Genomic DNA, 13,507 nt, shown 5'->3' on the forward strand with positions numbered 1-13,507 from the left:
ACTATTTGCAGGTGAGCCGGTTGCAATTGCAGGGAGATCTGGGGAAGAAATACCAGGTTCTGACGCCATGCTGACCCTTCCTGTCTGCCACCCTTGGGGACTTAGGACAGGGTGTATAGTCCCACCCTCCTAGCTGCTACAGACTGAGGGATTCCCACCACAGGACTCACCACCCTGACCGAGAGCTGTGCCGTGCTGCTGGCTGTATCCTGTGAGAATGCACAGGTGTCCTGGATTGAAAACCGCACTGTTCTGAGCCCAGGGAACAGAGCTGTGTGGAGAAAAAGCGTGCCAGGCTACAAAAAAAATGGCCACCGGGCGTCCTGTACATAGGACAAAAACACAGGGAAAATGGCCCCCGAGCTCCGGGAAAATGGCCGCCACCCACGTTTTTCACAGGGCTAACAGAAAATGTCCAACATCACAACTGTACACAGAGATGTACCTAGATAATGGCGCCGAACGGCAGTACACAGAAGCCCACAGAAACCCAGAAACACAGTATCAGGGACATAGACAGCCAGCACAGCCCCTCATCAGGGATAAGAGCCCTCCTGGAGGACCCCTGCCTAGGTACACACACCGCTAGTCTGCAGCATCCCCCACGGGGGGGGGGGCTAAAGCAGGGACAGAAGAAAGGGAGAAGAGGGACCCCCTAACCGACCTCCCAGGGAATGTCCAGCTGCTCAGTCCTGCCAAGACAGGAAGAGCTGTACTTACCCTCCGGACGAGCTGGGGAAATCCCATCACAGATCCACACCTGAGCAGTACGGAGTGGCTGCGGGCCATAGCACACTGTGACAAAGACATCCGTAGTCCGGTCATATGTGTGCCCCGGAGCTTGGAGCTCACCGGCCACCCCTGGAGCCTGAGGGGCATGTCATGGCTGACCTAGCGTGTAGCTAGGGCCTGCACACGCTCGGTGGCCAGGCTGGGTAGACTACAAGGATCTATATTTATCCAGCCTGTCACCCAGCCGGCTGTTGATAGAAGATCACAGGATCTTAAAATCTTGCGCAAAAAGGCAAAATCCAGAAAAAACCCCCAGGACCAAAGGGCCAAGATAGGGAACCTAGGTCCTTCTCCTTTGCTTTATATCAGAGGGACCGCCCCCTGGGCGGAACTGTATAGTTGTTTTTTTCACATGCAATGCATGTTCTGCCTAGTCTCGCATGAAAGGAGGAAGATATAAACCTACGGTCAAGAGAATGGAGCTGTGTCCGTCAATGAACGAAAGTGAAATAAAAACCGCAGAGGTGATCAAATACCACCAAAAGAAAGCTCTAATTGTGGGGAAAAAAAAAGATCTAAATTTTGTTGGGTACAGCGTCGCATGACCGCGCAATTGTCAGTTAAAGCAATGCAGTGCCGTATCGCAAAAAATGGCCTGGTTGTTAAGGGGGAAAATCTTCCGGTCTGTAAGTAGTTAATCTGTGTCTTAATATTTGTCTAATCTTTAGTGTCCTATCCTTGTAGGATTGTAAGCCCTTTTGAGCAGGGCCCTTCTAACTATATTGTCAAATTCTGGAGCATCATTTCCATGCCTTTTATTTTTCGGTCAAAGAACATTAATGTAACAAAAGTTTAACCCAAAGTTGAAATAAAAAGTGGATTGTTTTTTGCTTTGTTTGACTTCTGCAGACTCTAAATACATATTTTATAAATGCAAACTATTCATACTCCTTCAAAACTGTATTAAATCTAGTTGCATACAAAAGAATTTGGTTGTGCACACATGCTTGTCCTTGATTAGAAAAAAAAAAATTAAAAAATCCCTGCTCCAAAGCGGAATTTCAGGGCTCTACTAATTTATTTTGTGGACTAGGTAAGCCATGAAACGTCAACTAAATGTGCATTATCTCTAAGCACCAAATTAGGAAAAATACCACAAAAATAGTTCAAACTAAATTTGCGTGGGGGGTCCCCCCAAAAGCAATACCAAGCCCTTTGGGTATAGTATGGATTTTAAGGGGAACTCGACACCAAATTTTTCCCAAAAAATTGGCGTGGAGTCCCTCCCAAAATCCATACCAGGCCCTTCAGGTCAGGCATAGTTTTTAAGGGGAACTCCACGCCAAAAAATAAACAAATACCCGTACCAGCCACATGCCCTCAACATATTGGGGGGGTGCCTGTCCCCATGTTGATGGGGACAAGGGCCTCTTCCAGACAACCTTGGCCAGTGGTTGTCAGGGTCTGTGAGCGGAGGACTTAACAGAATATGGATGTCCCCTTTAATGAGGGCACCCCCAGATCCTGCCCCCCTCAAATACAGTTTGACAATATTGCAACGACCGACATTTTAAAGATTAGATTTTAAGTTGTAAGCAACAATTGTCAGAAAAAGGCTTAGTCTTTAAGTGGTTAAACCAACCTAATTTACAGACCGAAGTTCATCCCTTTGATCTAAAAGAACCAAATGATACATGGTTTATTTTCATCTCTCAGCGCTGAGCAATGTTGTGATAAACTTTGCTGGCTTTTCTTCTTTTGACAGCTCTGCACTTGTTACATAAATCCTGGAAATGCCAGATTAAGAGCGTGAGGAAGGTTGAATCGCAATTTAACAATTAACCATGCAGCTCTATTCTATTGTGGTGCAGACATCTGGTAAAAATCAGCCAGCCAATCGCATAAGCAGAAAATGACATTTCTGGGGAATTTCTGCACACGAACTGTGTACAGGAGGCCTGCAGCTTGCAATATTGCATTGAATTTTACAGACAATTACCGCAGCTGTGAAGTGACAAGGAAAGGTAATGTTTAATAACATTAAAAGGATGAGTTTTTTTTTTTTTTTTGAGCCTGTAAAGCATTGCACCAGCGATCATCAGATCGCTGGTGCCATGCAGGTCTCCTGCAGATCTGTCACCATCTGTGTGCCCGTACATCAATCCCCATACATCCATTCCGAAACCGGGCAGTGGCATTGGGAACATGTTACATGTTCCACCCTAAAAATGGAATTTGTATATGCCATTTTTTTACTTGCTAGATTTTTTAAAGCAATTTCACAGAAGGTTTAATACACAATGCTTGCAAGATAAAAAGAAATTAAAGCATTACCTGTTCAGACAGCTGATGCTTGTTTTCAGCGGCTGCCTTTTCTAGTTCCCCTATACGTGTTTGTTGCTGCTGAACCACAGAACGGAGATGTTTTATGCAGTTGTGGTTTGGTAGTTCATCTTTGGGCATTTCTAGGCTGTTGGACATTAAGATACATAATACAAGTAAAGCTAAAAAGACTTGAACATACATGAATTCTAAAACTGTACAAAAAACTTGATCATGCTAAACATGTTACCAATATGCAAACAAAAGTTATATCCCTGTAGTTTGTAGACATAAAACAGAATGAAAAGAGCAGATAAACCCAAAACACCAAATTTGCTTTTGAAGGTAAATGCGAAAGATGGAGAGATTATATATGCCCAGCATGGAGAGCGGTCTCAATAAATATATTAGTGTTACAATTCTCCTTAATTCTGTTTATATCAGCTAAAAATAACCCAAAATGAAAAGTTGTCTGGGAGAATGGGTTCAGGAAGGGAAAGGAGATGCTCATTCCTGTGGGTAGAAACCCTAGAAAACAGACAAAATAAGCCACCCAGCCCTGTGGAAGAGGAATTCCATAGGAAGACCATTCTGTGGGAAAACAGAAGAGGAATCAGTTGCCAAGAGAAGATGTGGCAAGTCGCCATAGATGGCAGTCCTAACCCCACCCATAAGGCAAAGTGAAAATTGTTCGACCATTGTACCTACATAAGCTGATTGTCTAAACTATGTACCAATAAAAAAACTCTCAAATCTTTTAAAACAAAAACACTCATATCATGCCTTCAAGACAGACATTGGAGGGAGAATGAAATTCCCACAAAAGCCAATTGGATCAGCACCATGGAAACAAGGACTGGCTTCCAAGATATTTGCCCCATGTAGCAGAAGCAAAAAAGGGGGTTCCCAAGAAAAAAAAAAAAGACAGAACTACAGCTGTCAGGGCAATGATGAGAAGGCGACTCCATTATTACAACCAACCTTTTAAAGGCAGTATCCCCAAGAACACAAGTGGAGGGCTCCCGTGGGCAAGAGCAATTGAAGGCCACAGAGAGACACAAAGTTGCAGCATGCGATGAATGGCAACTTCTCGCTAAAGCGTGTGCAGGGAATGAGACGGCAAGGGCGTAAGGAAGAAGAAATACAAGCCCAAACAATTACCTGCAGGGTAATGAAGGCTAGGTGGTTGGCAAATCCAAATAAAAGAAGTTGCAGGATGAGGAACAGGAATAGGTTTTAAGATGAAGTTCACTATCATCACACTAAGCCTAGGTTCACACATATGCGGTGTGGGAAATGAAGCAATCCCTGTTTTCCGTATTGCAATCACACTGTTTGAGACTCACCACTGGTGTCAATAACAAAGCTAAAACGACACCCAAAACACATTGCAAGTGCAGTGCAGTGCAGTGCAGTTTGCCTGCACCGGATCACGTTACCAAAATGTGATCCGGTTGTGATGCGATGTAAAAATAGGATTTTACAAACAGCTTACCAGTAAAATCCTTTTCTTGGAGTACATCATAGGACACAGAGCCTTAAGTATTTACTTAGTGGATTATAGCTACTTTCAGGTTTTGACACTGGCACACCCAATACAGGAAGTTGGCTCCCCTATATAACCCCTCCTCCTTCCAGGAGTCCTCGGTTTTTGTAGCCAAGCAATATACTTACACCCCATAAAAAGAGGGGTGGGACCTCTGTGTCCTATGATGTACTCCAAGAAAAGGATTTTACAGGTAAGCTGTTTTAAAAACTCTATTTTCTTTATCGTACATCATAGGACACAGAGCCTTAAAGTATTTACTTAGGGGGATGTCCCATAGCAATGCTACTTGAGGGGAGGGAGACACAACCCGTAGGGCACCCCCAGACCTTGAGGACTTCTACTGCTGACTGCAGCACACTGCGCCTGAAGGCGATATCCTCATTCCTTCTTACATCCACTTGGTAAAATTTTGTGAATGTATGGACCGAAGACTAAGTTGCGGCCTTGCAGATCTGAGCAAAGGAGGCCTGGTGATGCACTGCCCAAGAAGCACTAACCGCTCTGGTAGAGTGCGCCTTAACTTGAATAGGGGGAATTTTACCCCTTAAATCATAAGTTTGAATTATAACTCGCCGAATCAATTTAGCAACAGTGCATTTTGACGCTGCCTGTCCTTTTTTTTTTTTAGGACCCTCTGGCAGAATAAATAAGACACCAGTCTTACGAATCTGAGCAGTTTTCTTTAAATAGATTTTCACTGCTCTCACTACATCAAGACAATGTAGTGACTTTTCGTTCCTGGAACATGGTTTTGGGAAAAACGATGGCAGGACAATATCTTCATTCAGATGAAAGCCTGAAACCACTTTTGGCAAAAAGCCTGGACGAGGGTGTAACCCCACTCTGTCCTCAAGAATAATCAAATATGGCTCTTTACAAGAAAGAGCAGCCAATTCTGAAACCTTGCTGAGGATATAGCAACCAAAAATATCAGCTTCCTAGTCAGAAGGACTAAGGGAACATTCTGTAATGGTTCAAATGGCGGTTTTTGTAACACTGACAAAACTAAATTCAAGTCCCAAGGGGTTAAAGGTGATTTAACTGGCGGATTAATCCACATCACCCCTTGCATAAAACCCCGGACTAAAGAATGCGTAGCAAGCGGTCTTTGAAATAAAACCAATAAGGCTGAGACTTGACCCTTAATAGTACTTAGGGCCAACTTCATCTCTACACCCAATTGTAGAAAGGCAAGGATTCTGCCTATAATATATCTCCGAGGGTGCCAACCCTTGGATTCACACCAGGAAACATAAGCTTTCCAAACTCTATAATATACAGCTCTGGAAACTGGTTTCCTTGCATTGATTAAAGTTGAGATAACAGACCTGGAAAGCCCACCCTTCTTCAGAATGTGGGTTTCAATAGCCAAGCCGTTAAATTTAGCGTTCGTAAAGTAGGATGGAATATCGGCCCCTGCGATAGCAGGTCTGGCCTTAGTGGGAGAGGCCAAGGACCCTCCACTGCCATCTTTACGATCACTACGCACCATGACCTTCTGGGCCACGCTGGTGCTACCAGAATTACCGGCTTTCTTTCCAACTTGATCCTGCAAAGAAGTCGAGGCAGCAACTGAATTGGGGGGAAAAGCGTAGATCAGTGAAAACTGATCCCACGGAGTTACCAGCGCATCTTTTCCGTATGCGAGTGGATCCCTTGTTCTGGACACGAAGTTGACCAACTTCATGTTGAATCTGGACGCTAGAAGATCTATGTCTGGAGTCCCCCATCTTTGGCAAACAGCCCAACACAGTTCGGGGTGAAGAGACCATTTCCCTGGGAATAAAACTGCTGGCGACTTAGATAGTCCGCCTGCCAATTTTTTACTCCCAGAATGAAAACTGCCAATAGGGATGGAACATTCCCTTCTGCCCAAGTTAGGATATGGTTCACCTCTCTCTGAGCTGAGAGACTCTTGGTGCCCCCTTGGTGATTGATATAGGCCACAGCCGTGACATTGTCAGATTGAATCCGGACTGGACAATTCTTAAACCTGGAGGTCCAGGTTTTCAGAGCCAGATACACTGCCCGAATCTCTAGGATGTTGATGGGCAGGGCTCTTTCGAGTTTTGACCACTGTCCCTGGACAGTCATCTCCTCTAGTACCGCTCCCCAGCCTGAGAGGCTGGCATCTGTCGTTACTACTTTCCAGATTATTGGTCTGAAGGATTTCCTCTTCAGCAAATTCTGGCTTCGTAACCACCAACCGAGGCTTTGAGACACTCTTGGGGACAGCCGTATTGGCAAGTCCAAAGCTTGGATCGTCTTGTTCCAAGCAGAGAGGATTCTGTTTTGCAACAGTCTTGAATGGAACTGGGCATAGGGGACTGCTTCGAATGAAGCTACCATCTTTCCTAACAACCTCATGCAAAGGAGAATTGAAGGATTTGCTTTTGCCCTGACCATCCGTACCAGCTCTTGTATGGAGCTGATCTTTGCTGGAGGCAAGAACACCCTTTTCTGGGATGTATCTATAAATCAGGCCCAAGTAATCCAGCCTTCTTACTGGTTTTAAGGAAAACTTCTCTAGGCTGAGGATCCAACTGAGACTTTCCAGGTAACTGGTTGTAATGAGTACGCTTTGCCTTAAGCGAGTCACTGACTGGTCTATTAACAATAGAGCGTCTAGGTACACCAACACTGTTACGCCCTGTGCCCTCAACCTGGCTAGAGGTGGGGCCAGTATTTTTGTGAATACCCGTGGTGCTGTGGCTAGCCCGAAGGGTAAGGCCGTGAACTGAAATTGCCGTTGTTCCACTTCGAATCGCAGAAACCTTTGGTGAGCGGGAAATATTTTGAGCCAATTTTTAGGAACAGATTTAGATTTTTTAGATCCAGAATGCGTCTGACATCTCCATTCGGTTTTGGTACCGTAAACAGGTTTGAATAGGAACCTAAACCTTGTTCTTCTGTGGGGATCTGTATGATTACCTCTTGAGTCGATCGGTCTAATGCTTGAAACAGGGATTGTCTTTTCCCTGGATCCTTGGGAACGTTTGATCTCAAAGTGAGATGGTGGAAACTCTTGAAACTCTAGTTTGTATCCTAGAATCACTGTGGAGGGAGCCCATCTGTCCTGAGTTTCCCTCTGCCAGACTACTGCGAAATGCAGAAGTCTTCCCCCCACCTTGCTGAGGGGGAGACGCCTCTTCATGAAGAGGTCTTAGTATTTTGCTTTGTAGTCTTGCAGCTCCAGGTCTTCCTTTGAGCCTGGGCCTGACCCTGCGATTTTCCTCTGGAATCTGACAGTGGAAGCCGTCACCACTGCCTAGAGGCAGATATGCTTGGCGCAGGAGAGAGTCAGTTTAAATGAAGGACGTTTATACTTTCTTTTGACTGGCAAAAGAGTACTTTTTCCACTGGAAATTGTCTGGATGTATTTATCCAAATCATCGCCAAATAGTCGCTTCCCATGAAATTGGAAACTAGACAGTAGGTTTTTGCAGGGTGCTTTGGCAGACCAACCCTTTAGGCCAAAGGGTCCTATGCATGTGTACTAGCACAAGTGCAAGGCGAGACGCCTGGGGAATAGAATCCTTTATAACATCTATGGCAAAACATAATGCTTTTGGTAAATCGGCCAACTCACTGGCCTGTTGTGCAGGGAGCTTGTTAACTGGTCTTTTAAGGACTGACAGATGCCTATAGCTGCAATTGCAGGCTGAGCAACAGTACCTGCTAAAGAAAAAAAGGATTTTAACAGTTCCAACGTTTTATCTGTTGGATCCTTTAGCATGTGTGCATTGTCCACTGGACACACTGGAAATCGCAGCATCTACTGATGGAACTTTCCATTTTTTGGTGATCCCCCCCCCCCCCCCCCAGTGCCTGGGGGTGGTTTTGGTGCCTTAGTAGTAAGCCTTGAAGCCATAGTGCAAAGCACAAAAAGCAAAAAGGTACTCTAAGATCTGTTCTACTTATTTGAACAATAGTAGGAAAAACAGTGATAGCATAGAATGATCTAATGCTAAACAAGTTTTTTCCTGTACTGCAAATGCCTGTGTAAACCCCTCACGCGCACCAGCGCTTCTGTGTCCTGTGGCAGCCTTGCTTCAGCTGCTCTGATAGACACTGTCTTTTCCAAGAGTATCAGCTTGAAGCTTTTTCAGGTGTGAGCCTGACTGTCTATGCGCCACACCCTTTCCTGTGCTTTAGCAAGAGAGTCACCTCAGAGGGGAGGCGGGGGAAGGGGATTTACACAGCCTCTCTCAGCTTTTCAGATTTATGCTTGTTTAAACATAACATGTATCCCTATCCACTCAGTTTCCCCATTTAGGGGGAGAGGAGACCCCCCCCCCCTTCCAGCTGCTGAGACACACGCTGTATTAGCACAGATTTAAACAGGGTCTATACACTATTACTCCCTCTAGAGGAGTTTAAGGCATTTTACAATATAATTGAAAGAAAAGTCATAGGTGGACTTTTGAGTTCCTATGCTTTCCTCTTACCTTTTCCTCACTGCAGGATACTGCTGTAAACAGACAGATCCAAACTCCACCCATCACGGTGGGCAGCGTGTTTAAAACTTCAAAGACTGGGGCCCTTTTAATAGGGGCTCCACTCCTTTGGAACATGTATAGCACCCCTCAGGACAGTTTTAGGTAATGTAGCAAGACCACAAAGAGTCCTGGTACCTAGGGTCCAGGCCTCAAAGAGGAGCATTACAGGCAAAAACCTCATTCTTGTATGCGAGGCCCGGGTACCATCCTGGAGCTGCAGTAGCGGGACGGATCCAGTTGTGGAGGCTTTTTAAATCCAGCATGGATCCCTCCTGGAGCTCCGCAGAGCACATCTTCACTCGTGCCAACACCTTTAGACACTGGCGAAAAAACTGAGGACTCCTAGAAGGAGGAGGGGGTTATATTAGGGAAGTCAACTTCCTGTATTTGGTGTGCCAGTGTCAACACCTGAAGGTAGCTATAACCCACTAAGTACTGTAAATACTTAAGGCTCTGTGTCCTATGATGTACGATACAGAAATTAGAGATGCTGGGAGATATCTGGGCAAAAAAGACTGCAGAGAAGTCTCTATTGAAAGAGGCAGGCAAGTTTTGGGGTACTGACAAACCGCATGTGGGGAGGGGGGAAAAAAAAAAAAAAAAGAAGAAGCACTGAGAACAGGAGCAGTGCAATCTTCTCCAGCAAAACGGAAGTCCACCAGGTTTTTGAGAAGGCACAAGCAAAACTTGGTGATTCAAAAACCATGATACAAGAAGAGAGGGAGACATCAGAGCAGAGTCTGAGGGTTGTAAGCAAGATGTGTTATGGCTCTGAAGAGTAAAGGGGCTCAAGGTAGTAGAGCTAACCTCCCCACATAGTGAGAAGAGTCCTAGTGACCCTAAGTCAGTGATTCTCAAACTCTGCCGGGGCACATTTGCAGGTGTGCCGTGGGGATCCTGGGAGCTGTCACTGTTTAGCGGGCAGCGTTGCATTCTGGGAGTTGTAGTCTGTGCTCAAGCGCAGAGGAAACTGCAACTCCCGGAGACCGGAGTCGTGCAGGCAAGGCGCACAAGGGAATCGGAACGCACGACTGGCTCGGGCTGCGGTGCTGGGCGCTGGCAGCAACTTTACCCCATGACCAAAACCCATCTAGGAGATCGTGGCATGCAAGGACCTGCTAAGCTGCCAGGTGAGAGACCCTGACATCCCCCCCCATTTGCCCTGCCCCAGTGGCGAGACACAAAAAACAGTCACTTCCAGCGCTAATAGGTCTTCCAAGGTGTGGAGTAACAGAAGTCAGATAAAATGGTGGTGTGAAAGGTATATATAGTATCACAAAACTAGGTGGATGCTTCCTTCCTCAGATGGGGTAATCCGAAAGCAGAAACAAGAAAAACAAATGGAAGGCGCGCACACCTAGTGCATTACCAGAGATAATTTAATAAGAAATTCTTGTATAAAATTGGGTACTCACAAAATGCAACGCACAAAAGGCCATAAACAGTGCATTCACATGCACAGAACACGGGGTACAGCTAACGCGTTTTCCATTTCTGTTTTTCTTGTGTCGCCCCAGTGGTGAGGCTGCATTGATGGGCACTGGTGAGGCTGCATTGCAAATCTTTTCAGGTGTGCTACAAAAATGTTTACATCTTTTTGGTACGCCGCAAAACAAAAAAGTTTCTGAAACACTGCCCTAAGTGAATAAAACAGGGCAGGGACTGCCTCAAAAAGTAGGGCAGCAGATTCTGAGATAAACTCTCATGGGAGAGCAAACGAGGAGTGCTTTAGAGCGTATGTTCCTGAACATAGAACCAGACAGACAAATGTCATGACAGGAGAAGGTGAATGATAAGGAAACCAGGATTAGACCCACATAGCCCAGAAGGTCGGGGAAGGAGCTCGAGAAGATCACAAGATCAAAAAAAAAAAGTCAGATGTGAGCATTAGCATGTGGCAAATGATTCAAGTAACTGGGCTCAGGAGTTCTGTAGCAAAAAATCTCCATGGCACCCAAGGTTATGACTATTCATGGTCTAAATAGGGATCTAAAAAAATATCACTACAGAATGTAGTGATTTTTTCAGCAATGCAATTGACTAAATTGATGTGTGAATTGATAGAGAGTATATGTCCATCACATTATAAGAGATATAGTGGCAGGTACACAGGAGACCAGGCAGAAGCCTGGATAATGCAGAAATTAGGAAAGATGTTTTATAGCCATGATGGGACTTGTAAGAAGGGGTAGAGAAATTGTCGGCTTTTGTTTGGCATAGAAGCAAGCACAGTGATATGTAAAACATACAACTAAGCCTTGTCACTTTAACAAGGACATAAACTGCTACTTACCCACATCCCTGCTCACATGTTACTGGTCGCTTTGGATTGTGTTCACAGTCGTTAAGATGAGACATGAGGTTATCAAGTCGCACAATCGTGGTACAGCCAAAAACTGCGTTGTCACAAGTAATCTGTAATTTGGAGAGCATATTCCGCATGATGCGGGGGACTGGACGGAGATGAGCTACCGTTACAACACTGCGATCCACAGGACAGGTCTGCTGCTGGGAGAACCACTGTGTGATGCAGGCATTGCAAAAGGCGTGTTCACAATGAGGAGCCTATAGATTTAAGTAGAAAGAAAAAAAATATATATATCTATATATGTATTGTAAATTGATAATAAAAACAATAGCATTTACTAAAATATTCTAATATATTTTAGTTTTTAAATGTAACAATTTTAAAATGAAACAAAAAAGAGGGTAGGTGCTACCTCCGTAGGTACAGGTCTAATGCATTATGCATATATTTTAAGAACTATTTTGGAAGCAGATTGCAGAGAATGCGCGATTCAAAATAGCATAGAAGAACTGTAGGCAAAACTAAGGGAGGGTTATAACCCATCAGATTTTTTGCCCCATCTGTGTCCCATTGGAGGATTTCCCTTCACTTACTGTCCCACAGCCAAAACAGGAAGGGAGAGGAAATCCCTGCAAATTAAAAAGGGAATTCTTAGGGATCCGCAGCTCCTCAGAAAGAGTGTCCCCATTGAGGATTTCTCCTCTACCACTTTTCAGGGGACAACCCAAATTTTGGGATTTTTTTTTACTTTCACTAATAATGATAAACAGGACAAATTGGAAGGGTTGCATCTCCCTAACGGGGTCACAGAAAGCAAAAAAAAAGGACAAGTGTTTTAATCCCTATGCACTCTATTAAAAACAAAACAAATTGCGACTTTAGTTAAACTTACCTAAACCCTTGTTGCTGCTAGGCAGTCTTCCTAATCTGCCTCTTCCTTTTCCGCGGCGTCTTTTGCTCCTCGGTCAGTGGCCCCGCTGTCTTCTGGGAACTGTGTGTGTTCCCAGAACACCACGGGGCCATTCACAGAGCGCTCGTGCGCAGTAGGAAACTGGCAGTGAAGCCGCAAGGCTCCACTGCCTGTTTCCCTTACCTAGGAATAGCGGTGCCGGGACCCGAGAGCCGAGGGATGGGTCGGCCGACATCGCGGGCACCCAGGACAGGTAAGTACTTATCTAAAGTCAGCAGCTACACAGTGTTCGTAGCTGCGGACTTAAATTTTTTCTTTTAGGACGGAATCCCGCTTTAATAGCGCAAACCAGACTCTCCCCATGCAGGCTTAATTTTTTTGATCGAATGATGAACCATATATTTATCATCGTATCAATTTTCCACTTTTGCATGAAAAGAATACAGATTCAGAATACACTGAAATAGTAGATCAATTTCTTTTGTTCCTCAAATTATAAAAGGCTGAACCAACATAAGAAATGCAAGCAGGGGCTTGGTCACATTACCGTTAACAAAGGCTTGATAGCCTCCCTTTTGCTCGGCCTACACACATTTTCGAAATAACCCCTTTCCACTCCGCAACACCTAATTCCTCCCTCTTTTCATCTCTTCCTCTATCTGGTTATCTTTTTCATACTGCTTTAAAGGGTCCTAAATGGGTTTCTTGCTAAACTGCCCTTTTATCTACCTAGAATTTCCTTCAAACATGCTTATTATTACAAATCGAATGGCACAAGGTACAAAGCTCGTTTGCATTACCACCTCCTACCCATGACATTTTGTCCCACACAGTTAAAGAGGAGATTCGCCCACCCCTGGACAAATTAAAAGCCAGCAGCTTCACATACTGCAGCTGCTGACTTTTAATAATAGGACACTTACCTGTCCTGGACTCCAGCGATGTTGGCACCGCAGCTGATGTTTCCATCAGCTGTCTGGTGCTGCCGCCATTGTGGGTAAGTGAACCCGGCAGTGCAGCATTATGGCTTTACGCCGGGTCCCTACTGCGCATGCGCGAGGCACCACTGCGCTATCCTACTGGGAAGGAGGAGGGAGCCAAGCTGCTGAGGTAAATCGCTCTGGCCCAGACTGCCAGAAGTGGGGACAGGATACCTGTCAAAGTCCGGTATTCCGCTCCCCCCTTCC

The 13,507-nt window shown here is 45.1% G+C and overlaps 1 protein-coding gene across 3 annotated transcripts in view; it reads right to left on the reverse strand.

The window, feature by feature from the left end:
* Positions 1-13,507, reverse strand: part of RNF41 (ring finger protein 41) — a 154,141-nt gene that overhangs the window by 15,329 nt on the left and 125,305 nt on the right. For all 3 annotated transcript variants that reach the window (XM_073613988.1, XM_073613987.1, XM_073613989.1), the window contains exons 3-4: positions 11,396-11,667; positions 3,067-3,202 (exon numbers count right to left, since the gene is read on the reverse strand). In XM_073613988.1, coding sequence (XP_073470089.1) covers positions 3,067-3,202; positions 11,396-11,667 — 408 coding nt within the window. The remainder of the gene's footprint in view (positions 1-3,066; positions 3,203-11,395; positions 11,668-13,507) is intronic.

The sequence above is a fragment of the Aquarana catesbeiana genome, linkage group LG02 (genome assembly GCF_042186555.1).
Source record: "Aquarana catesbeiana isolate 2022-GZ linkage group LG02, ASM4218655v1, whole genome shotgun sequence".
NCBI lineage: Eukaryota > Metazoa > Chordata > Amphibia > Anura > Ranidae > Aquarana > Aquarana catesbeiana.